This window comes from Tubulanus polymorphus, chromosome 6 (genome assembly GCF_964204645.1).
Source record: "Tubulanus polymorphus chromosome 6, tnTubPoly1.2, whole genome shotgun sequence".
NCBI classification, from domain to species: Eukaryota; Metazoa; Nemertea; class Palaeonemertea; order Tubulaniformes; family Tubulanidae; genus Tubulanus; species Tubulanus polymorphus.
This window is the reverse complement of record NC_134030.1, coordinates 16,466,361-16,493,420: the sequence shown is the minus strand read 5'-3', so window position 1 is coordinate 16,493,420 and position 27,060 is coordinate 16,466,361. Positions and strand designations below refer to the sequence as shown.

The window sequence follows — 27,060 nt, the reverse complement described above, 5'->3', positions numbered from 1 at the left end:
CAGACAAAGAAAAGTTCTCATGAGAATATTTTGATCACAACTTTTAATTGGAAATGATATCAAAAAACTTACATGTGAAATCCTCTACAAACTCTTATTGTCCTTATAAAGACCATCAATTATGAGAGTGCTTTCGAATCCTAGCAATGATCAATTGTGATCGATTTGGTGGAGCCTTCAACACTTCTGCGAGTTATTCTTATTGAAGCAAATATCAATATTTTAAGTTGCTCCCTTATAGTTGTGAGTAATGTAACATTCTTTATTTTCACAGAGGCAGGAGCGGGCATGGCACAAACTTTTGGGCATTATCATTTGATTCCATGGTTTTTAAGCACAAATGGATCTTCATTACTGCAATGGGTAATCAATGTGAACTCCCACTACATGCCGATTGTAAACTGACATATATTGATATATCATTGTCATTGAGGTATCGCGGTGCTACTGTGGAAATCGAGGATTCCGCTTGTGGCAGGCGTGGATCCGCCAGGTTCGCTTGTACAGTAAACCTAGCCTCTCTCGGACATGACTAATTCGGAAAACACCAATTTATTTCTGAATTCCAATAGTTTTCTGTACATAATACAACGGCAGACTCTTTCAATTTTGACTTTTATCAAACTCAGAATTTCGAGGAATTTTCAATCTCCCATGTACTCAACTCTTGACTTTCGAATGAGCTTCCCAGCCATGATCTGATACTAATAAAGATAAACATCATTTACTGACTGGCGATGTTGTTTGCCGTCTGCATGTATGCCGATCATCTTTCAGCAGCTGCAGGGTCAGGTCACAATTACACTCTTTTTACATTTAACTCACGCACTTACTTACTAGCTTGACCTGAGCGTCCGAGGCTTAGAAAAGGAAATTTCGAGTTCATTTAAACAGAAGCTGGAAATAGTGGAGTAATGTGAGAGTTCTGTGAGAAATACCCAAATATAAAACTTACATTCTTCACAGAAAAGTTTGGGCTGAGTAAACAATCTTTGAATGATATTTTGTCAAATAAAGATAAAATACAGGAAAAAGACGAAGGTGCATTAAAGCACACTCAACATTTAACTCGTAACGCGGCTTTCAAATACTGTGACGTCGACGTGGCTTTATTATTATGGTTCCGTGAAAGTGTCCATCAGTCAGTTGAAGGCGACACACTGAATGAAGGCTATTTATTTTGCGATTGAATTCCCATATGATGAAACTGAAATTATGGATGCCTGGGTGGACAGATTTATAAAGCTTAACGACATCTGTTAGATTTGTTTTCGAGCTTAACATAGATGGTGTTGTATTTAGCTTTTGTATTTTCACGGGAAATATGCCCACACTTTTCTCCGGAAGTTGTTACTTGTTTGTTTGTGCTTCGTAAAAATCTATGTAACTAAATTGTTCTGTAAGTAATCTACATTTTTCTCTATTTCATGTTTATTACTGAGTCATCAATATGAATCGATCAATAATCTAGTGAACAAAATTTATCATACTTGTAATTTTGTACTATTTCAAAAATGGCATATTAAAGATTAGGATGGTCAGCTTAAAACAATCGTAATCGTAGTTAATTGATTATGTGGGTCACAACATCGTAACTCACTACGAATGTCGTCCGTGTCCAAAAAAACTTGCATGTTTTGGAAGATAACTCTTTATGTGGGATCTTCCAGATGCAATTTATGCACTGAAAAATGTCTGGAATGATGTGAAGTCAAACACAATTAAATACTGCTATGGAAGCATCGGATTATGCAAAATTGTAGGCCCAAAAATATACCCGCAACCCCATTGAGGTCAACCGCTAGAAATTTGTGGGATTAAATTCAAGTTACAACCCTAACAACCGATGATGTTAATTATGTAGAGGGGAACACTTGGCAACGATTGGCATCTCACTACAGCCCAAGGGTCCAGTCAGCTTTTCATAAAATGGTAAATGATGCATTCTGTGGGTTATATTTATCAAAATACACTCCCAGCTCAAGAGTCAATAAATACGCATAATTTACACAATACAATTGTGTTTTCATAAGTAGCACAGACAGCGACTGGAGTCGGCAGGAACGAAAAGCTCAGATAATTCTTTTCCCTTGGTCTTATTGATTTGAATGTGGAATAGAATTGAATTGTCTGAAATTTGCCCAATAAAACATAATTGAATTGGATTTGATGTTTTATTTGTTCCATCAAGTAAAATTGAATTGTATTTGATATCTTTTTGCAGAATAAGATGTCCTTTTTTAGTAAAGAAAGAGATCTGCTTCATCTTAATTCTGAATGTTCTGTGCGGAAAGATACTGAAGTGAATGATATCATCATCCTTTATGCTAGGTCAGTCATTTTAAATCGACAAGAATTTATCATGTAAGCAGCAATATGTTAGCTAACCATTGGCAGAATCGAGTTAATTTACCAAAAGATGATTCCGAAATGTAAGTATATTTACTTGTTTACATAACATTACTCCATATGTCAGTCAGTGATGTTCTATAGTTTTACCCGGATCCTCACTTAACTTGGTTTAAATGGTCTTTTGGGGTGCGCCTGCACATTTAGGCGTACTTTAGATTTTTCCTTTAGTCACTATTCTTGCTAATATTTGGATATGAATGAGACGCAAGTAACAACAAAGTGGAGCTATAGAGCTATATACGGTAGACTCCTTTTTTAATCAAATTGGCATCAAAATTTTTCTATTTAGGTTGTTAGCTGTTCCTTGCAGAATAAGTCACACTACCATTGTCCTAATTGTGATATATAATTTAGAGAAAAATTGAGATTCAGAACCATCATCACTGTTATTGCAGTTCATCCGAAGAAAAGAAGGGTGTTAGCAAAACAGCATTAAAAGGGAGTGCAACAATCGTAGGAAATTATTTAGCCGAAAGTGGTGTAAGAACCACACAAATTTTGCAAACAACTTCAGAAACTGGCCAGCCAAAAGATCTCAGATGAACATCATCATTACGGCATTACTCTTAATGAAGTTAATGAAACAGTATTTACGCAGTGATACCATCTTTGTTAGGCAGGTGCAATGCTGTGCACTGCCAAGAGAAAACAACTGCTCCTGCAAATTCATTTTTCGAAATGAAGACATACATTGATGCATTGATGCAAGATAAGTGCAGGCATTTAAGGCATCAATGGCTTTGAATGCCAGCATATTAAGTCAATGCATTTGCTCATACTTGGATAGGATGGTCTCGTCAAAAGCCGAATTCAACAACACTGTCTCATCTTGGAATAAATCGGTCTAACTAGTGGAGTCATGCAAGGTAGTATCATAAATCGTCTCCTCTACACTCTCCTGATAGATGATATACAGAGTAATTCAAAATGTACCGGACAGAGTATATTTCAAAAACAACCTTAGCAAGCAGTGTTCCGTTCATGGTCAGAAACATGGAAGATGGGCCTACAAAACTTGGTCGAGTGAAAACAATTTTGTTTCGAACAAATGTTTGAATGAAAATAATTCTGTTCGATAGAAAAACTTATTACAATATACTTGTTCGAACGGTAAACTTAACAATCTGACAAGAAAATTTTGTTCGAATGAAAACGATTCTGTTTGATCGAACGATTGTTCGAATGAAAAACATTTTGTATGGACAAAAAAAGTTTGTTCGAACGTAAACAACTTTGTCCTAATGATTTTTTTTTCAAAGTGGTTCAATCGAACGAAACATTTTTGGTTTGAAAGAAAACATTTTTGGTTTCGACGAAACAAATTTCGAGCGAAAGGCTTTTTGAACAAAAGAAAGATCTTTCAAGGCTTACGCAGTAACTTAAGTTATTAGGAATAATTGAAATACCAATTTCATTAATGATGAAAAATCTCAATGAAAAGTCTGGTTTATAAAGCTGTCTGCTCAGATGAAATTTTCAAAATAATTTTCATTTTTGCCTATAAAATCGGAAATAACTCGCGGAAATCGAATAAAGTAATAGATTCCTTTATATTGATACCTCGTCGACACAACAGATTTTCTCTGATGGATAATAATATGTCATATACAGGTATTTAGTAAATATCCCATGGATTTGGAAAAGATCGGTATGTACTGTAGGAAAAATAGAATACTGACGCATGGTTGAAGCCCGGGGCAAAATCACTGTAGTATCACTGGAGCGGTGTGGCCGAGCGGTTAGAGCGTTCGACTCTGGGAAGCCAGGTCGTGGGTTCGAACCCCGTACATTGCTGTAGTGTCCTCGGGCAAGACATTTAGCCTCTCTCCACCCAGGAGTAAAATGGGTACCTGGCCTGATAAGATGACTCCTGAGCGTTTGTTAGCAGCTCGGTGTTACTTCTCTCCAGGGAGAGACGACTGATACATATTAGAGTATAAAATTGGCCGGGGTAATAATACCGAATAAAGGACCAATGGCCCAGAAGCTCACCGACATGATAATCTGAGCAGTAAAAGGAAGAAAGCGAAATATGCTTTCAAAGAAGTGGCTGCTGACCTGGTCCCAATAAGTAATTGGTTTAGGAAGATCTCATAGAGAGATTAAGTCTGGCATTGTTAATCTTACCGGTCAATCCTGGGACAACATTGAACTTTGCATTTGAAATTGGGGTGGAGGGGGGGGGGGGTAATAATCAAAGCTTAGTTGACAAAGAACCGTGAGATGGAGAGGTAACACTCCATATAAAATAAAATTCTTTATTTTTTTTGCAAAATAACAAGCTAATTTTTTTACAATTACTTGAATCTTGAATAGTTCAGATGTTCCGTCGTACATGTATCTAGGTTATGGTTTCCCATGAACGTCGTAATTTTTGTTATAAGTTTAATGACTGCTACTCGCCAGATCATTACCTAAACAAGAGGCCCTGAAGGTAAAAAAGAGAAAATATATGTTTGACTGATGCTTCTGTATTCCATTGCCCTAGCAAACTAATTAATGACCAAATATCGCGAGTTGCTAAATTACGCTAAATATTAAGTCCGTTCGTACCATCTCCAAATTTCAGCCTGGCCACCCTCAAGAAATGTTTTAAACGCCTGTGCAGTGTTCTATCAAAATCGATTGAAGAAACTGTTTTCATGCAGAAACACGCATTGTAGCGACAGATAAGAAGACAAAGCAATTCAAACCCACCGTTCATATCGCTAAATCAGGTCTTTAATTATGTTGTTATAACTTTTTTCGGAAATAATTCAGTAATCGCACATTCGCTATTAAATAGCTTCAAGGACAGCCGAAAATGTGGAGAGCTCTCACTTGGCAAGCTTGTGCTGCCATCATCAATCGGTATTGCGCAATCGCAAGGCCAGTAAATCCATTAGTAAATGAGTAAAAAGTGGAGGGGTGGAAGATTATTTTTTTCTCCTAATAACCTATAGTAGCAAACGATATAGCTGAAAGAAGTTTGTATTCCGATTCAGCAGGCATTTTTTTTACAAACGAGGTCCAGTCATGAAAAAATGAAGGTCTTTTTATTGGATATACATTGTGATTCGTTAATTCATCAGGAGAAACTGAAGACTTACCTCCCTCCCTCGTACATGTACCATACCCGGTGACTGGTGGAAGTTAATACGCTGCGGTTTCTTCGAGTATCTTGACGTCGACGGTACTCTTTTCAAGAGTCAGTGACCAAAGTATAAAAATGTAACGCGCTTTTCCGCCATTTGTTTTCCTAACAGTAATCGTCAATACACAGCTTGGTATTTTACAAAATGGATCTATTTAAGCGAGGATCCACCTGTTATTCTACACAGTGTTAAGCGCATGCGCATCTGCTAATGATTATTCATGACTTAGGTCATTCCAGGTCAAGTCAAACTATATTAAAGCTAAGGAAATTTTCTAATTATCTAAAATTTTAGCTTAGATCAATCACATCGCAACGAAATTCGCACAATAGAGAGTGTTAGGCTATTTGAATCATCTGCAACAAGAAATATTACCGGGTCTATCACCGTTTCAAAATGTGGCTTGTTAACATCACTTTCTAGCAATATTGGCACAAGACCAGCTAGACCGTTGGCATAAGAAGTGAACCATAGGTTCGCTAAAAATGTAAAGCGCTCTGAGCAGCCTGGCTGGATTTAGCCCTATATAAGATTCATATAATATATTATCATTATAGTGATAAATTCATTTATTTTGATACCTCGTCAACACTGGAAGCTTTTCTCTGCTGAATCTGTTCGGCCTGTTGAGTTTAGGCCTACAACTTGCCGGTACTTAAATGATTTATCTTAGTAAATATCTGGTAAATTTGGTAAAGGAAAATAGAATATTGTAAAACTAACTGTTTGAAGCCCGCGGGCAAATCATTGGGAGTAACAAATTTATTTGTACTTGATTTGATTCTCATGGCGAGGAAAACTCGCAGCGGATCCGCGGAACGACGACGTAAAGACACACGTTGATTATCGATCTTTACAGCTCAACAGTGATTATGATTTTTATAATATTCAGAGTAGTAAATATCATGTGGATCGGTAAAGTGTACTGATGAAGAAAATGGGTAATTGTTAACTTAAAAAAAATGTCTCCCCATTGAATGGGGCTCAATTTCCGATGTTTACGGCCTGACAGTGCTTTTGTAAGTTGATTCATCAAAATTCCCATGCGGTACCTGTAGATCGAAGTGAGCTAAATGAAATAAAATGGATTGTATCGGAAATCGCGGAAAGGTAAGAAAGCCTTTGCAGTTTTGACGTCAATTGTGAAATAATAATTATAAACACGCGAGTATCAATAGGGTTTTCTGTGATGTAACAGAAAACCCTAATTGAAGAAATACAAACTGTGGTAAATAATCGCCCGCTGACATACTATTCCGCTGATTCGAAACATCTTAGCGTTATCACACCAAACCATCTGCTGTATGGGCACGCAATCGACATGATGCCATCGGAAAATTGTGATGACGAGTGCGAGTATGATCCTACTTTCGGTAGCAGAAAAAAGGTAGAAAAAGTCGCGTTCCGTCGAAATCAGTTAATCGAGTCTTTCCGCAAGAGATTCTACGACGAGTACTTAGCGACACTAAGAGAAATACACACATATGAGATTTCGAAACAACACGACAAGCGTGACTTAGTCAGCGTTGGTGACGTCGTTTTAATATACGACAAGGACAAACCATGTGCGAAGTCGAAATTAGGCGTAGTCGAAAAGCTTTTAAAGAGCCAAGATGGCTCAACGCGCTCAGTTACCGTTAGTACCACTACCCGCACGTCAAATCGTGCAATCGCTAAACTATATCCGCTGGAGCTTAACACCGGGAGTAAATGCACAGAGACAGTTATTAATGAAGAAACGGGTGCGCGACCGCGACTTCACCGATCGGCAGCTGAACTCGCCAATTCTAAGATCAAGCAACTGTTCGCGGATTAGACGGAAACGTAAACGAAGGGTAAAGGTTTAGGACCAGTCCGATACTGAGCCTAAGACACAGACAGTGAGACGATCTGTGCCCTCCTTAGTCTTGAGGTCGTGGCTTTGGCAACCATGAGCAACCCCTAGCCACCCTCGAAAAGGGTTATGGGATATGAGAGCCTGGCGGATAAGGGCTATGGTCCAGTTGTGGCTGATGAAATTCAATGGAACTATAATTTCCGATACTTTTATTAATTAAGTTGGATGACATAATGTATATATTTTGAATGAAAGGTTTTGTTTGGTCGCGCGCACATGCTGATTTGGAATAATTTTACAATAAGAAATGATGTATTGATACTAATAATGAAATGTCTAATATTTAAAACATATATTTAGTTTAAGTTAATTGCTCGCCGGCCGGAGTGTCAGTAAAACCGATTCTGTGAGAAACATAAGCATTCGCAGGGCCGTACTGTAACCTTAACTCAACCAAGATGTGCGCCTCGGCAACGGAAGTTGTATTATCACTAGAGTAATAAAATCAGTTACATGAATGCAGCCACCAGGTTAAGCTGTCTCTCGGCTTTCTGTAACTCCGTCCTGGTCCCCTCTCCACGATTTCGACAAAGTTTAATGAAACTGACTCTTAACGAGAATGAAATCTTCGAATGATAGATTATGGCAATTTTTCGACAAATGTTCATAATTTTAATAGATCCTTAGAATGACATAAAAAACTTAATTTATGAGAAAGTATGAGTGACTTAATATACTGTACAAACTTGTAGAGAGCCTGGTCTCATCAGAGGTTTTTCATTAATCATAAGAATAATCATACATGTAAAACCAATCTGGACAGAAGCTCCAAGTTCTTCAAACTTTGGGCAGTGCCGGTTACTGACGAAATGATTTTTATCGACTGATATGGTTTTTAATAGTTTCACGATAGCAGGTAGGTATGGGCTTAGTGGGATAAGCTTAAAAACAATCTGACTCAAGCATCGTTGTTGTACGCGGCATGAGTGAACTGCACTGTGGCACGCGTTAACTACTACTGATAAATACACATGCGAGAGAATAAGGCAATATTTCATCCCCTTCCAAACACGCGCACCATCTATCCACGATGAATTAAATGACAATCACATAATTACTAATCAATGAGTTAAATCAACCTAATGATAAAGGGAGTTTGTGTCTTTCTCGAAACCACGTTAAACCTAGGAACTAAATATTAGTTGAGAAGAAGAGGAGGATAGAGAGGAGGATAATCACAGGCTCAAATGGGCCTACCACAGATCCTGCAGAATTGATGATGATGATGATGATGATGATGATGATGATGATGATGATGATGATGATGATGATGATGATGATGATGATGATGATGAATTATCAGATCTGTTTATATCGTTGCATGCAGAGGGAGGAGTTGTGTCCGTCACTTCTATCAAATTGTATAATTTAGCCTGAACTGTTTATTATGTTATGAATGAATAGCTGTATGGGCGACAATTCCCTTCAAAAAGACACTGTTTTGTCAAAAATTAGCCTAATCGGCCACGCTGTGTATTTCTTCTTTACGTGGCCTAATCATTAGGCCACACAAAGAAATACCCTACTTTCTCATCAAATTTTTTTCTGGAAAGTGACGAGGGCGGGCCAATTATTATTGCCTTAAAAAAATTGTTATGATTGTTGTCCGGCCTCATTGAAAATACAAACCATCTACAGTTAGGGTTGCAGATTAGAAAACAATTATCCCTTATTACCTTATTATTGCAATATGAAATAATAAACCTTGTTAGCGGCCAGGGTTTATTTGTGAGTGATATTAAGTTAAATATCCCAAATGTGTACTGGTAATAGAAAAATACAAGATTGAATATAATGGAAAACCATTGAATGTTTTTCTATTACACATTTATGGGATTTAAACCTAATAGCACATATAATAACAAACCCTGGGGCTATCAGAAAGCATTATTTCATACTAGTATTTTATTCTGAATAGCTGCCATGGCCCATTGTCCCATTTAATCTATCGAGGGTCCTTCTTAAGGTAATAAGATTTTTCAATCCTTTTCATTAGGTGCACCGACCAATATTCCAAAGAAGTGCTAGTGGCATTCCATATTCTAGAAGGACCACGCAAAATGTTGGTATGTATGATATCATTTACTTCTTACTTTAGCATAGAAAATATCATCTTGAATATTAAACACTGGTTCACAATGACAAAATGTATAGGTATTTCTTGTCGGGAATTATCAATACAGGTATCTTATTTAATTCCAAGCTATTACAAAGATGAATGTTTTCTTGTATCATTTCAGTGCCCAAACAGAGGACAACGACAAAAAATGTAGTTTGTCCAAGCAATACTGAAGCTGACTGGGTGCCATCAAAACGTGAACTTTTAACGCTTACGCGATCGGACATAGGAATGAAAAAATTAGTTTTCAATTCTGAGGGCGACAAATGGCATTTTGAAGATGTCTTATACAAGGACAATTGACATAAAAAATAAAACCTTTTAACCAGAATCTCATTAGAATTGAATGCTGAGTTTATTTATCCTCGCTTGCCAGGGTTTGATTACCTCCCGGTGTAACAGACTAATGCATGAACTGTTGGCATGGCTTTGGTGGTGCAAAGCAACCGAACCCTGGCAATTAAGGATGAGTTAACTAGGAATGAATATAGTCAACCCCCGATATACTGCCCTCCCATTTACCACCACCCCCGCCTACCCCCATGTTTTCTCAATGTACATCTCTATACAAATATAAAGTCAAACACCCCCGATAAACCGCCATACTCTATATACCGCCAAAATCGTTCTGCACTGATGTGGGCGGTATATCGGGGTTGACGGTAAACATGAAATATAGATATTTTGCGTATTTTTGTCTAGGTAATTAATGTTTCATATTCATTTTTACTGCAGCGCTTTTTATAAACTCAAGGAATGTGGCGGATATGAGCTGATGGTGGCAGAACAAAATTCAAGAACACGTTTAGAAGTTATTCATGTGGGGCCTATTTCAGTGAATGAATTAAAAATGTTGGTTGGTTCGAAATTTTATGTGCGACCAATACAAAAATCCATCGAAGATGCACACGAGTCAGATACCGATCTCCACGATGAGGGATTTATTCGATGCTTGCAGTGTGAGCTTTGATGTGAAATCAATTAGGTCTCGTACTAAAGAATGTGATGTAAGTTCAGTCTTAATCCAATGACACAAATGATAGGTACATTACATGTACCTTAGATACTTAATAAATTTAGTTACTACTGTGCATGTATTAAAAAAAAAATTATTATAAATTTCCAGGCCAACTCCGTTCCAATTTCTGTTCCGAATCGTGACACAAACTCTGCTCCGGCTATTGTGGAGAGTATTTCGGAGAGTTCTGAAGATGAAGAGACTTCTGCTGCTCCTGCTGAATTAATTCTAGTAGACACCAGTAATCCAGCCGAGGCTGATGTTGAATATTCAGAGTAAGTTATAGTTACTGTATCTAAGTGAACTGAAGAACAAAACTGAGACCAGTTTTATAGAATGGTATTAACTTTAACCCCGGGGGTAACTCAATTGAAAATTATTTTGAGTTAACCCTCAGGTTAAAGCTAATACCTTGACCCTAATTTTCTAATTAAGTACTCAATATTCAAATGTGAATACATTGTATTTCATTTTAGGGTCATGAAAATTGTCAAAGAGACCGCCAATGAAATGTAAGTCATGGTATTCAATGAAATTGTCTGATGTATTCCTATCATATGTAAAAGGAATGAAAACCTCATATTCTGCAACAGTAAAACAGGGGATTACCGGTATTCATTTACGTATGCATAATACCATATGCAGTAATTTTTCAAACCCCCTCCTGTACGACCCCTCCCCAAATGTATACGTAATAAATGAATGACCGCCGGTAAATTTTGGATAAAGAAAGATAATAAATCAACTATTTCAGGGAAAACAGTGATAATCTGGTCACAATTCTGAAGCACTACATAGACAAACTACTGAAAGGTCAGCCGTTGGATATTAGTGACATGGCAACAAGGTTAGATGGAGAGACCAATTATATTTCTATTTCCAATTTTAATCTTTTCGAGGATGCCATGGATGGCATCCTTGAAGGATTTAATCTAAGGCTTGCACTAGAAATAGAATACTTAGGACAGGAGGCCAAAGATCTCGGAGGGCCTAGGCGGCAGTTCTTGGCCGAGATTACGGCTGCGATACAAGAGAAGTTATTTGATGATGATGAGGAACTTTGTGAAAGTGACCTCCATCAACGAAAACGACATTTTTACGCGGCCGGAGTACTGCTAGGTTTGTAAAAAAAATTGATTCGTTATAGAATTCAAACTTGAAATCTTAATAAAATGAAAATCACCAACTGGACGTTTCTGTTCATGATTTACAAGAATCCATTACTCCATTACAATAATGCGTGTACATGTATTTGGAAACTCATGAAGGTACTATAATCATGCCTTAAAAATTATAATACATTGGTTTATTAAGAACTAAAGAAATTTATTTACAGGACTCAGTGTACTACAAGGAGGCCCCTTAGTTACGTTCATGAACCCCAATCTTCTAGATCGGATGATCGGAAACGAGACGAAGAATGATGCAGAATCTCAATTATCCGAGGGACTTAAATCAGCATGAGTCCTAGAGGTAATTAGTCTGTGGTGCCTGGAATTTTAACTATTGCATTCAGTATTTACTGGTATGAAGTAAAAATCCTACATTTTTCAGTTGATGCAAGAATTTCAAGCAATACGAATGTTATTCTACAAGACAGCTGCACATCCTATGGCCTTCCGTCAATTGAAACATTTGCTTTAAGTTCAATTCAGTGAAGAGGGTTCAAACAAAAGAAAGTCTGAAGAAAATACCTACCGTACATTCTTGAAATACTTAAGGGAAATCAGTGGTAAGTTGTAAAATCTTTCACTATTCATAAAATTACCACCATCTATGTTGTCTTTTTCACTTATTGTTACAAAATGATGTTCTGCAGGGGCCAGTTCTATAGACTGGTATTAACCTTAACCCGGGGCTAACTCAATTCATTTTCAATTAGCTTCTGGGTTAATACCAGTCTATAAAACCAGGCCCTACACACTATTCGTCATACCCTGGTAGATTAACCCATGATATTGAATGAAATATATTATTTTATTATTGCTGCAATGTTATGAATCAAAATTTTTGAAGAAATATATAATTATTTTTCAAATTTATCATGATTGTACATTCGTAAATCGTTAATCATTTTGACCGTAATGAGGATAATGACTACAATTTTTCTTTCGCAGCTGGTAGACCTTCTATTGGAGAACAAACAGTTCGCCTTGAAGATATCTTAATGTTTACCACTGGTTCCGAGTTGGAGCCTGTGTTAGGCTTTACCACTCAGCCGAAAATAAGATTCACTGATAGTACTCTTCCAACAAGTAGTACTTGTGCAAATATTTTGAATTAGCCATTAAACTTAGTTGGAACGCAAGAGGAAATTTTTCAAAAATTAGACATCTGTTTTACAAGCAATTACTTCAAGTAAAGTTCACTATTAAACAGTTGTTCTATAGAAATTACTGTGAAATCTCATTACAATGAAATTTCTTAAAATGAAATATCCTTTAGAATGAACCAAAATTATTTTTGCTACCGAAAATTATTATGTTTATAGCACGTTCTGTTTAGTCACCAAGAGGTTCCAATTGATCTGATATAACAAAGTTTCTTGCCCCATGGATTTCATTGTAACGAGTTTCCACCGTAATTTTATTCCACCTCAGGTGCAATAATCAAACTGACAATCAATTTACAAAGTATTACAGTACAATTTACGCAGTATTATGTATGTCATTATTCCGGCCGGTTTTATAGACTGCTATGACTTAACCTAGGGGTTAACCTAAATATTATATTAAATTGAGTTAGTCCCTTGATTTAACCCTTTAAGACCCAAACCACTTTTTCGAGACAACACCCAGTATGAAGGTGGCCGGGAATTGGGCCTCTTTTATTTAAATTCTTAAATTTAAATTCTGCGTCCCGCCCACCATACTGGTTGTTGACTCCTAAAAGTACCCACTCTGGGAACTTATTAAAGGCAGGTGGTGGGAAATGTGCCATCACACACTCACCTTTGATAAGCTTTCTAGAGTGGTCTGGGCTTTTAAGTGTTAAATTAAGTACCAGTCTAAAAAAAATTGATCCCTGGGGCAGATCCAGATCTGGAGTTTCACAGAATTTGTTTACAGCAGGTTAATTAAGCTAGAGACACACAAGGCAGTTTTTAGCCCACTTGGGACTTTAGTGCGTTCACTTTTCGTCCATCGTCTGTCCGTCTACGGACTATGGTGGCTGATTCGGGACATATCAATATTCTTTTTTCATCCTCCACGAGAACGCGCAAAAACAAATCTTACCCCACAAAAACAAATCCTAGCGCGCAAAAACAAACTTAACGTGCAAAAACAAATTATTTCGTTTTTGCGCGTTAAAAGTTTGTTTTTGTGCGCAACGATTTGTTTTTGCGCGTTCATGTGGAGGATGAAAAAGAAATATTGATATGTCCCGAATCAGCCATCATTGTCCGTAGACGGAATCCAGTTATTTTTTGGAAGTTTTTAGCCCACTTGGGACTTTAGTCCCAGCGGGCTATTGCGTTCACTTTTCATCCGTCGTCCGTCCGTAGACGGAATCCAGTTATTTTGGGAAGTTTTGAAGACGCTTCAATTGATTGTCTTGATATTTGGTTTATACATGTATCTACCCTAGATACATCTTCAGCCCAAAAACTGGCCTGATCAGAATCAAGATGGCCGACTGGTGGCCATTATTGTTCGCTGAAATCAGCACTTTTTACACATTTTGAAGTTTTCAAGGGAAATTTTGAAGACGCTTCCATCAATTGTCTTGATCATTCACATATATTTATATCCCCTAAGGGTCCATCAGCATAAGAGAAATTGGGCCGATAGGCCTCAAGATGGCCGTCCTGTAACCTTTTTTGTGCCCAAAAAGGTCAATTTTGGCCTGAATTCAGAGACCTGTAGCTTCCTATTGGTTTTTCAATTTTGAAATTTATGGTGGGTATTCTATGGATAGGGATCTTTAATAAATCATACAGGTATTTTCGATCATCCGATTATTATGCAATTGGCAGCCATCTTAGTATCATCAGTCCTCATTCGTAGGTGGAAAAAGGTTTTTTAAGGAAAATATCTACAGGTTTTAACTTATAGTCTTGATACTTGATTATTATTAGCACTGTCATAGGATACATCACCTCACTTGGAATCACCCAATTCTTTGTTCTTGCCACCAGGGGGAGTTAAATATTGAATAATATACAATTTGTCTATTTATATTGGTAACTATGCATATTTTGTAACCACAATCAATTGCAAAGTTGTAGCTTATGACATGTTCTATGAGAGTGGTGAGTTTCAAGGTCATCTGATTTTGTATATGGCAACCAGGGGACGTTGAATAGTGGAATAACTTAGTATTTCCATATTATATTGGTTCCTAGGCATATTTTGTTACCACAATGAATTGCAAAATTGTAGCTCATGACATGTTCTATGACTGTGGTGAGTTTTTTAAGGTCATTGGATTTTGTATATGGTAACCAGGAGGCGTTGAATATTGAAATTGTTAGATTATTGAGCATTTGAAACCGCTTTCTAAGTGGGCATGGTGTCCCTGGACCCCTAGTTATTAGAATGGAAAAACTGCAGCTGATGGTTTGTAGTGATCAGAATACAAAAGTAACCCTAGTTTAAATCTTATTTTTAACACTTGGGGTGAAGCGGGCTATTGCATTATAGGGGGCATCAGAAATTTAACCTGGCAGAAGTCCTCTGTCTATCAGTTGAAATGTCAGTTCCATAATTCTTGGTACTATTTCATCTAAAACCTAGCGCAGAAAACATGTAACAGGTGAAACAAAATCCTGTTTCAGTGATCATGTTCTAATTGTTAGTTCACTTTGTGTTTATATGATGCTGTGTGCTTGGGTTTTAAATGGATAAAATTAGATTGACGTTTAGATTTGTACAGGTGGAACCCTGTCCCCATGATATAATAAGCGTCCATTTATAATGTAAGATAGTACAAGGTATTTTTTTCTTAATTAAGAGTTTATTTTTTAGCAGTACATGTACATTGGATTTGAATTTTTGACTCCACAATTATTTACCAGGATGCTCTTGTGTCACATTTTAAATCACAAAATAAATTTTCTCATACATTACTATTACTCTGATTCTTCATTTTCTGAGTTTTGATTTAGACAAAATCAACAGTTTGGAGATAAGCACTGTAGTCCCATGGATCATTGATATTGAGGTAGTCAGCTGGATTTATTGTTGTTTCTAAACTAAGCATATCAAAATCGCAGTGACACAATATTTTCTGAAATCAACAGACCAGTATCATCCGTGGTTTCAGGATTAATCGGCCCATCATAATCAAATCCATAACTATCATAACTAAGTCATTGATATTGTCATCAGTATCATCTGTGTACTTCCGACCAGTAATAAACTGCTGTATTGGTGATTTGTTTCCTACAGTTCTCATTTTATGATGATTCCACATGTTACTAAATTTATCTAATAGATTATTGATCCGCGGCAGGAATATATAATGTAGACTGAAAATATGCACCTCATTGTCAGGTGATAATATTCCGATTAGTTTCATGTGATGAAAAAGATTGTAAAACATTGAAAGCACACCTTCAAATACGTCTCTCCACAATCTTTCGATACGAGTATTGTGGATGGAGCGTCCAGCAATAAAAGATCCACGTTCGCGACCTCTTAATGGATGATCATTCATATTTGCAGCAATTCCCATATTTTCTGATCCATAGTCTGCACGTACTCTCGAGGGCAGTCCCCACATATGAACAGCACTTTCAAAAAGTCTTAGCACAGTTTCAGCCCTATTGTTAGTACTACATTTCAAATAGACAATCATTCGACTGTATCCATCTATTCCTCCATGCACAACCAACCTCCACCTGAAATATTAAATCTTTACATATAATCATCATAGTAACATGTACAACATGTCGCTTGAATCACCGATGATGATAATTTACACGCAGATATCATTTCACAGCCTTAATGATAGGAACCCCTTCAAAAATAGGAGTATGGGTCATGCAACAAATTAGCCCTTCACGTTGGTAAAGATAGGTCTTCATATTCAATCTTTAATACAATATAATGGATTGACAACTTCTTATTGTTTTAGTATTCTCAATATTGTGATTGAATCATATAGGCTTCAATGCTTTACCTACCTAATAAGCTTGTGATTGCCATCGACATGCCAAAAGAATAGGGGTCCTGTGACACAATACACACGACGTCTAATTCGGCATTGGATACCACATGGCCCGTCTGACGTAATCTCTCTGCACCCGATGTCCCTCTGCCAGTAACTGTCCAACAACACTTTTTAACCCTAAAGGATGAATGTGAATTAATCAATATCACACAGTTCAGTGATAAATTTCTAGTAATTTGCAATGTAATCCATGGTACTACACCAGTTCCATCACCAGAAAGCGAATATTCCCTACTCTATGTTTACTTACCATAGTTTGGAAATTCCAGCAATATTGTAGCAACTTTAACATTTAGATCTTGTTCAGGAATTTGTGAATATGTGTTTCTCACAGAAAGCCCAAATTCAGAAAGTCTTCTTTCAATTGTACTCTTACTGACACACAAAATATCAGCAATTTCTGGGATCGTGAATTGGTTATTTGAAAGAATTAATCAAAGATTCTAAGTGAAGAACACAGTACACGGCGCAATTAAAGCAAGTAATAGGCCTACCACAACCTCAAAGTTAACGGATTAGACAACAATACCCCCTCCGTCTCCAATACACGTCAACGTGGTCACAGACGCAGTACCGGTAAACATCAAGATCAAGAGTGAAATTCATCGGCAGCCTAAAACTCCGAGGCGCATCCTCCCTCGGCAGGGATTCGAACCTGATGGCATCGCTACACTCAGCCACGGCATGAACCCCTGCCACACTAGACCGGGGCGCAGGTATGCACAGCTTTGCCGCACGGAAATTTGTGCTCGCTGAGGCAAATTTAATGGAAGAACTATAAATGGGAAAACCCGGGCTAAAATAAAACGGGATTTCTGATTTGCTAGACATCACTGCATGTGTACCGTACCGGTATCTGCGCACTCGGTCTAGTGTGGCAGGGTTTCGTACCATGGCTAATAATTAGTCTTGATGCCATCAGGTTGAATGTCTGTTGAATGCCTGCCAAGGGAGAATGTCTGCTGAGGCGATGAAAATGTTAAGAATTAGGCCTATAATAGAGGTAGAGCAGAGAGGGGCAGCCAACATACCTAAATAGAAAAGCAACTGCTCTTTCGTGATGCCATATTTTGGACGTCCATGCATGCCAATAGCAAGGGACCTAGCGGGTTGAATATCATTCGTGGGAAATGTGGCATCTTCTGTTTGTGTCGAGTCTGATAAATTCAAGTGATGTGCGATTTCTAATGCTCGAGCAACGTTAACCCCTGAATCCTCAAATTCGGGAAAATTTATCAGATTTCTTGTCAACGTATCGACGCGGTACATAATGCTATCCCAATCGACGTAAGCTAAATTACTCAGTTCGGTCACAATTCTATTAATTCTTGCTTTGAAGTAAATTCTGGTCTGTTCAACTTCCAAATCCATCGTTTTGGAAATTATTTCCGGGTTTCCCAGGATGACGTAATTTAGATGTACGTGGCGCCATCTACTGACATTTCGGCGCATGACTTCGCGGCGCAGAAATGACTTCGTGGCGCGAAAATGTCTTTAACGTACAAAACAGTGTCTTTTTGAAGGGAATTGTCGCCCATATAGCTGCTGTGTCCACATTGTGTTACCGCATTGTTCAAGAATTGTTAGTATTATAATTGAATCACTGTCACTAGATGGTGCTTCATGAAGCGCGCGCTCTCTAAAATTTCTCTTCGTAAGATGCCATTAATCAGCTGAATCCAATAAGCTTAGTCTATATAAAGACTTCACAAGGTATATTAAGTTTAGCAGTTTAGTCAGTCTATATTCATCCGAGTGATTAAGGTCTCCGTCCCGTGCGTTATTATCATTTTGGTCCAATCAATCTCTGTATCAAATCTGCATCCAAGATGGCCAGCCCAGTTTGTAATGGCAGTAGTAGTAGTATCGTTGCCGGTCATGACGAATTCTTTAATCTCGAGCTGGATGACATACGCAGGATGTACCCGTTCAAGGTCATCTATAAAACGATGCAAAGGTCTACCGCTAATAAACTGATTCCATTTGGGAAGATCAACTTTAGTATATACAAGAAGGGTGCTCGTTGTAGTTGTTTTCCTACAAACGAATATTAAGTTGATATCTAGTGTTAACCTATAAGGTAAGGTCAACCACTTTAAGGTTTAAGGTTAAACAATTTTTTCCGACCACTGCTTGGTCGTGGCAAACCTGAGTCTACCTTTTCCTAAACCTAAAATACGCCCTCATTTTTCTATGGGTAAGGAAAAGGTGTCTTTTCCAAAGTGGCGCAAGGAAGACTTTAACAAATTTAACCAATGTATAAATTTGCCTAGTGCTGTAAATGTAATGTATTGATTTACTTAACGACGATTATGATCAGGATGTCAAGGGTGTCGACCGGTTAACAAATGGCTTAACTAAAGTGTTAACTTCTTTTAAATCGAATGTAAAAAGTTCAGGCAAGAACAATTTTTTTCCCTCGAAAGGGTAGCGCTATAAGAAAGAGAACCACAAACCTTGGTTCAATGAAGATTGTTTAAATGCAAATCTAACCTAATGACGAAGCCCCTTAACAAAGGGCTAATTACCCTTTATCAAGAGTTGAAAAAAGATTACAAAAAAATTATTAGGAGAGCGAATAACGATTACAGAAATATGATGTTAGCAAACCTAGAAAAAAGCAATCCGAAAGCTTTTTGGGATATAATTGATAAATTCCCGATGAGGACAGTATCTTTTAAGATAAGGCTAGTAATATCTCCCCTGATGACTGGGTGACTCATCTTATAGGATAATTGTCATCCCGGTATGAAACAGATGGCCTCAAAATTTGAATTTCTCGTGCATTAACAATGAGGATGAGCCCATTTCCTCTCATGTAGGGCTTCAGCAAGGCTGTGTCCTTAGGCCCATTCTTTTTAACCTTTTTATTAACCACCTGCCTTATTACATTTCCACTGAGAAATGTGATCCGTTGAGGGTTGGCAATAATTATATGAATGTATTAATGTACGCTGACTACCTAATTCTGATTTCTGAATCCGATTCGGGTCTTCAAGAATGTCTCCATAATCTTGAATAAATTGCCCATGGGCAAAGTGTGGTTTACCTTGAAAGCTAGAGGTTGTTTGGAGTAAGGACATTGCTTGAAAAAATCTTTTTAATTCGTGACTTCAAAGTTCTAGAAGTTTATATTGTATTTTATCTTTCTTAAAGAATTATTTTGTAGTCAAATAAGACCAAAGATAAACATTTGTTTATGGTCTACGTCCAAAATTTCGTAGGGTACAGATAGACGCGGCATTGGAAACTATTTTATATTTAAAAAAAATAATTTCACAATATGAAAAAATATTCAAATAAAATTCATATGATGTCACATATCAGAGGGTGGCTGAATATTGAGTCTTGGAAACGAAACCTCTTCCAATCAGGTGCGGATCCAGACTATCGCACATGCAGCACGTGCGGTAGTCGCAGTTTTCAAATGCCCTTGAAAAATTTATGTTTCGGGAAAAAAGTAAATAAAAGGGCACACAATTTGTGCGTCATAAAAAATAATTGCCTTTCTGTACAAGGCCTAAAGCGAAATGTGGATGAAATAAATTGCCCAAAATCATAAAAGGCAATCTAAGGCATTTTTTACTCAAAAGGGCACTATTCTAAAAAATAAATTATTGTCGCTCTATAAATTTAATCCAGAAATGGCAAATTTTGACCAAATATCTAAAAAAGGCTAAAAGCGAATTGAATGTGAAGACACATTTAGTGGCATGATACGATTGCACTCAAACTCAAACTCGCTCGCTGGGCATTAATACTGGCCCTTTTCAGTTGGTGCCCTTTTTCACTGTGCTGTAGTCACTGTATGGCCCTGGATCGGCGCCTGCCAATGTATGGCCGCGGAAGCTAAAACACCGGGGCGTAGTATTAGATCCTTTTGAATCCTGGAATTTACCGCTACAATATTCAGACCTCGACCTATACCTATAGTTTGCTGCTTAGTATTTTCAGGTCACAAGAAATTACAATTTCTTACAACTTCTATCAAACAGAAAACACAGCGCTCATCTTCTATGACGATTATTCAGTCTGTTATCATACAAAACGTGCACGCGCCAAGCAGCGTTACAGCATCTCCATATAGTAGTCTGTATGAGCGTGTGTTTGTGTGTGCAACAGTCTAATGTTTAGCACTCCCGTCCCGCGCACGTGGAGGCCTTGTGTAGTGAACGCTCGCTTCACTTCAATCTCAATCAATGGGTATTAAAACGAAACAATACCTATGGCGATATGTGAAATAATTATATTCTCACCAGCAATGAGCATTTAAAATTCGCACTTAGTCCAATGAAACGTTCGCCATAAATGGCTTCCCCATAATTATTTTAGTAGGGCCGGAATTCCCCGTGTATCCCAAAAACAGCCAATCACATTCGCTCGTAGAGACGACGCCCCCCAATCGAGGTCATTGCAATTTTATACGCAAGAGCTAAGAATTTTCCCGCCAAAAACAGTTTTTCGTCGAATTTAAACAGAGTTGACCATGTCATCGACGGAGGTTCGTCATGTCTTCAATCGCATCGATTATACGTCGTTTAACCCGAAAACCAATGCAAAAAATGCTCACATAAAAAAACGTACCGCGATTTTACATGAATTGGCTCAATGCCAACCTCATACTGCTGACAAAGGTAAACCAAAAATTTTGTGTGAAATGGAAGATGAAGGTCAATATCTCAAAAACTAAAATTATGATGGTTTCCATAGACAAGTGGCTGTTTTTGAATCATTAAATCAGTTTTTGAAAGTGGCTCATAGAATTGAGTTGAAATGTTAAGCTACCAGATAGTTTTTCTTTTTATTGTGGGTTTTTGTCTACAAAATTATGATCTTTAATAAGAGTGGTAAAGTACTCAAAAGGTTAAATTTTCACCTTGGTCATTCGGAATTATCGATTGTCCCTTAACTAGCATAAGTATCTTGGGTTCCATCTTACCTGTTCTGGTTCATTCACCTATGGTAATAATGTGCTGTGTCAGAAAGCTCAAAAAGTTATGTTTATGATAAAAAGATTTACTCGTTTAATAGCAATCTTCCATCGATGTTAAAATTATTTGATATGTGTGTAAAACCTATTCTTTTATATGCATCTGAACTTTGGGCAGTGTTCCATATAAATCTAAAAGGGAACGATAGCCCCCACAAGCTTGAAAAACTGTACGAAAACTTTTTGCCCAAAAAGCTACATACTAGATTTTGTAAATTTATCCTAAGCGTTGGTAAATATGCCTTGAATATAGGGGCGAAAGGAGAATTGGGGAGATATCCTCTTGCCATTTCTGCTCTTTGTCAATCCGTTTAGTACTGGCTTCTACTAAACGAGCAATCAGGATTAATCATATGGAAAACCCAATGACCTTGAAACTCACCACAATCATAGAACTTGTCGTGGACTACAATTTTGAAATTGATTATGGTAACAAAATATGCCTAGGTACCAATATGATAAAGAGATACTACGTTATTCTACTATTCAACACCCCCGGTGATCTTATAGAATAACCAATGACCTTAAAACTCACCACAATTACAGAAAATGTTTTGGGCTACAACTTTGCAATTGATTGTGGTTACAAAATATACTATGTATCAATATAATGTGGGAATACTAAGCTAATCCATTATCCAACGCCCCCTGGTGGAAATATACAAAAACCACTCGAAACTGACAACATAGAACGTGTCATGAGCCATAACTTTGCAATTGATTGTGGTTACACAATGTGCGTAGGTACCTATAGAAATAGACAATTGTGTATTATTCAATATTTACCTTTCCCTGGTGACAAGAACAAAGAATTGGGTGATTGCAATTCCATTTGAGATATATCTTATGACAGTGCTAATAAGAATCAAATATCAATCAAGATTATAAGTTAAAACCTGTTGATATTTTCCTTGAAATACTTTTTGGCCACAGAAATGTTCACATAGACCCAATGTTTTTTTTGCTGATGAGCCCCTTGGGGGATACAAATATAAGCAAAAGTTCAAATTAGTTAATCAAAACGTCTTAAAAATTTCCCTCGGAAACTTCAATAAAGGACCGTGGGTCCAGTAGGATCAACTGAGTACAATTTAGTTTCGAGCAAAAAAATTTAATTTGTTCCTGGATTTGCAATGACGTATAAACAGCTGATAAAGATGAAATCATCTTAGCATGTTCAACTTTGATGATATACATTGTAATGGGTTTTCCCTACGAGTCACAAATACATGGTAGAACAGTTCTTGATAATGATGTCACTGGGAAAGCCCTTCTGGAGGGATTTTCAAGTGAAGCCAGCATTTCCAAACAGCTTAGGGATGATGGATGAAACTTGCCATATCAATACCAATACCTATTTCCCTCCTAATGACAAAATATCAGGTGTGTATATCCATTGGTTACAATTTGTGCTACCAAGAGCCAACACAAAGTTACTCAGAACCATTCTATTAGGATCCTAAAAATGCGTAAAAAGTACTGATTTTGGCAAACAATGGCTGCCAGTCAGCCATCTTTATTTTGACTGGACCAGTTTTTGGGCTGAAGATGCGTCTAGGGTAGATACATGTGTAAACCAAAAATCAAGACATCACAATGAAGCATCTTTAAAACTTCCCAAAATAATTGGATTCCGTCTACAGATGGACGGATGGACGAAAAGTGAGCGCAACAGCCTGTTTAAGCATTTTTTGGCATGGTTAAAACAATTAGTTACAGGAGGTCCAGGCAAAATTGACTGTAATCCAGGCAATGAAGATGAAATTTCATACCATGAAAATTATTTCAAGATCTACGCTAGGTTGTATGCCCAGTAACTATCTCCTGTGACGCTCCAAGTTGGAAAAAGAAAAATTCTGCAGACAGAACTAGGGCTATCCCAAGCAATCAACTCACTCACATTCTCACTACGCTTAAATAAAGGTAAACCAAAAATGGCAAGATGATTGCCCTGGCAAAAGCTGATTTATCATAATTCTATTCAAGCTAGCACACAGATTGGTGGATAGAAAGAGAACCCAAAAGGGCTTAAAATCATTGCGAAGCAACTTACACAAACTCCAGGGTAAAATCCTTCCATTGCTGCAATATACAGTGGTGTGCATGTACTAGATTTATCTCCATCTGGATTCGCTCCGGCGCGTAACAACACACGTATACATTTTAAATGTTGTTTTTTCACGGCAACAAATAATGGGGTTTGATGTTTAATATCAAAGGAATTAACATCTGCTCCATAACAAATCAAATAGGTAACAACATCCGTATGGCCACCTGAAAATATCAAATTCAATTTTGAGAGAAAATCCAATCCACAGCTTTAATCCTCATTATGTAAGAATTTGCGACTGGTTCAATTTTTATGAGTAATTTCTAAGTGAAACCGGAAAGAAATTTTTTCATGAAGGGTTTTCAACATTTTGACTATGAACTTGTAAAGTAAATGGAAATAACTGTGTACATGCAATGCATGTTTCATCCCTACTATCAAGGTAAAACATCAGCAAGTATACTAAGTATGGCTACGCTCGCAGTCTGCTCTCTGCACAATCGCCAAGAAACCCCCATGAGATAGGCCAAGGAAATTGGCCATGCAGTACATGGTTTCCAACTTTGCATCCATAATTTAGCAAGGGTGTTTTGAGATATGATACACGGCTACATTTCAGAATAATTTTCCTTGATTCAGATTGATGGTTTGAGGTCATGCGACCAACTCCTGCCATCTTTGATTCGAAATAACCGTAAAAATTCCTGGAATCAAAGCCTGAAAAAATTGTAATCAGTTTTCTCACAGAGGGGTTTTAGCACGACATCCTGCCATGCTATAGCTACGGTACTTAGATGTGCCATGCTTTGAAAAATTCTGCCATGTTAAAAAAACGATTTGAGTTTTTGGAATAGTCAGGTTTTATTATCAAGACAGTATTAATCAAGGTGTTAAAGTTTCTAAGATAGTAAAGCCCAGCGACAGCTGGCGCATCTAACGGTGGCAATCTTCAATCAGTACCGAGCGACTTCACTGCAGTGAATGTATAAATGCGTCAGTAGTATAACGTCAATAATTGTATAAACATGTATGTATTTTTCAACTGAAAGTGTAAGCTAATTGGATAGGCTGTAGGCAATAAATTTGAAGTCATAATTTGAAGTAGTCACTAGCCACTCGCTATTAGATCCCCCGGTATATATACTTTATATCTCAGGCGTAGTAAGTCAAATGAAAAAAAATATGGGACCATTGAGACATTGGACTAATCAGATGTGAGACAAATGGGATCTGGAACGAATTGTGGGGAAAATGAGTAATTGAGCAGACGATATAAGAACAGTTTAAATAAGTACAAGTAGTTCCAACCACATGACTGTTGGCAGAATGGCAGTAAAGAGATTTGCCACATGCATCAGTTTGCTATGCTCGGATCAAGCAAACAACTTTTCGCAGAGAAGTTGCTAAGTTGACTCAACTTCCTGATTTCTGTACTATTGACCCATATAGAAAATAAACATTATAAATAAACAATATATAAATAAGGACTGAATTTTGGTCAGTGTGAACTTTTCATAATAACTGACGAGAATGAAATCTTCGAAAAATTGATTATGGGCCTTTTGTCTGAACATATGTTCGTAACTTTAATACATCCCTGGAATGACGTAAAACAACTAAAACTATGAGTGACCCGTTAAGATACAGTACAAATTTGGTGAGAGCCTAGGTTTCATCGGAGGTTTTTCATTATCATACGGACCAATCAGGACAGAAGCTCCCAAGTTCTGCAGATTTGAGGCCAGTGCCGGTTACTGAATTTTGACTGAATTTAGCGACTGACATGGTTTTTAATAATTTCACGATAGGATTGCTTTAAGTAGCTTACAACTTCACTCAGACAAATCGCCGTAACGCGCGATTTACACCGTAGCGCGCGTTATCTTTAACTGATATATACACGCAGTGAACATGAGAGTATACGGTGATATCGCCTTCGCGACTGTACCCGACTGTTTTCAACGCGAATGCTCATCGCTGTGCCGCAGTTAAGCTAATAGAAATAATCAGGCTCCAAAACATATCGTACGTCAATAAAATTCTTCAATTAATGACGATAAAACAAGTATATAGACTCATCTCTAAAAATTCGATCATCAGTGTGGCAAACACGGAAGTAAATTTCCACATTTTGAAACCACATTTTCATCAGATATCTTGATGCAACAATACCTTATGCACAGGATATCAAAACTAAATGAATCATTGAACACATCGCACACAATAAATCGTTATGTCATAAGCCTCGAGTATCAGTATTCGCGCTAGAGATGATGATATCAAATGAGCCGCCATTTTGTTTGTTTGTTTAGCACCTGCAGATCCACCTCATTTACATATTCAACGAATGCTATGACGTCATTATGGAGTTCAAACCGGGTCAACACAAATTATATATAACTGAGATTTTGGGGGGTTTGGTCTTACCGAACAAAGCGTCGGATTTTGGGGATATAAAGTTCTTCTGATGCAAATAGCATTGAATTTTCACATGTGTAATTTTGACAGTTAAAGATGCTGCATAAAAAAACATGCTCAAATAAATCAAATTTATGAAATTTTTTGGTAAATTTCTAAAAAATATGAAACCCACGGTTTTCAACTTTGCACACCATTAAGACAGACAAATTAGGAAATATGGTTTTGTTTAATCTGTTCATTTCACCCATTAGTAGTGAAATTACAGGCTATTGAAATTGCGTTTGAGTGTGCTGAAAATAGCTTTGAGCATAGTGTATTGATTAAGCGAGCCAAAAACCCCAGGTGAGTGAAGAAACAAGGTGAAGAAACAGATGAAGCATTTGCAATAAGTACAGAAGACAGCGTATCAATGAAGAGTTCAAAACATGCCATTTTGATCAGAAAGTATATCAAAAGTTGGCCATCTTGAATCGTACAAGTTCCCAGAACAATACAGTTCTTTTTCATATCATCATACACATACCATAAAAATTTCATGAATTTATCTCTAACGGTTTTTAAGTTATAGTGTATACAGAAATTCCTGCGTTGAAAGTAGATGGTGTCGGCCATAATTGAATATGAGCATCAGGTGGGCGAACAAGAATATCAACTTATCTGCTTAAAAGCATCAACCATTGAAATTTGTGCGGTGATTTACACACGGCAATTGATTGAATAAATTGGACTGAATACAGATCACACAAGTAAACGCCTCACTTATAAACAACCTCATATATAAGCAAAAATTGCACGTGATAACAAATACTACACTGTTAAAAGTCTCCGTTTTTTTACGGAAAAAA

General features: G+C 37.3%; 2 protein-coding genes across 2 annotated transcripts in view; both read right to left on the bottom strand.

Moving 5' to 3' along the window:
- LOC141907779 (ankyrin repeat and SOCS box protein 12-like) overlaps positions 1 to 27,060 on the bottom strand; it is an 83,044-nt gene that overhangs the window by 14,101 nt on the left and 41,883 nt on the right. The window contains exon 3 of the mRNA XM_074797522.1: positions 23,798 to 24,018. Coding sequence (XP_074653623.1) covers positions 23,798 to 24,018 — 221 coding nt within the window. The remainder of the gene's footprint in view (positions 1 to 23,797; positions 24,019 to 27,060) is intronic.
- LOC141907096 (uncharacterized) lies at positions 15,551 to 18,125 on the bottom strand. Its single transcript, XM_074796665.1, has 4 exons — positions 17,786 to 18,125; positions 17,005 to 17,166; positions 16,708 to 16,861; positions 15,551 to 16,422 (listed from the first exon to the last, which is right to left on the bottom strand). Exons 1-4 carry the CDS (start codon positions 18,123 to 18,125, stop codon positions 15,816 to 15,818), a joined length of 1,263 nt encoding a protein of 420 aa, XP_074652766.1. The 3' UTR covers positions 15,551 to 15,815.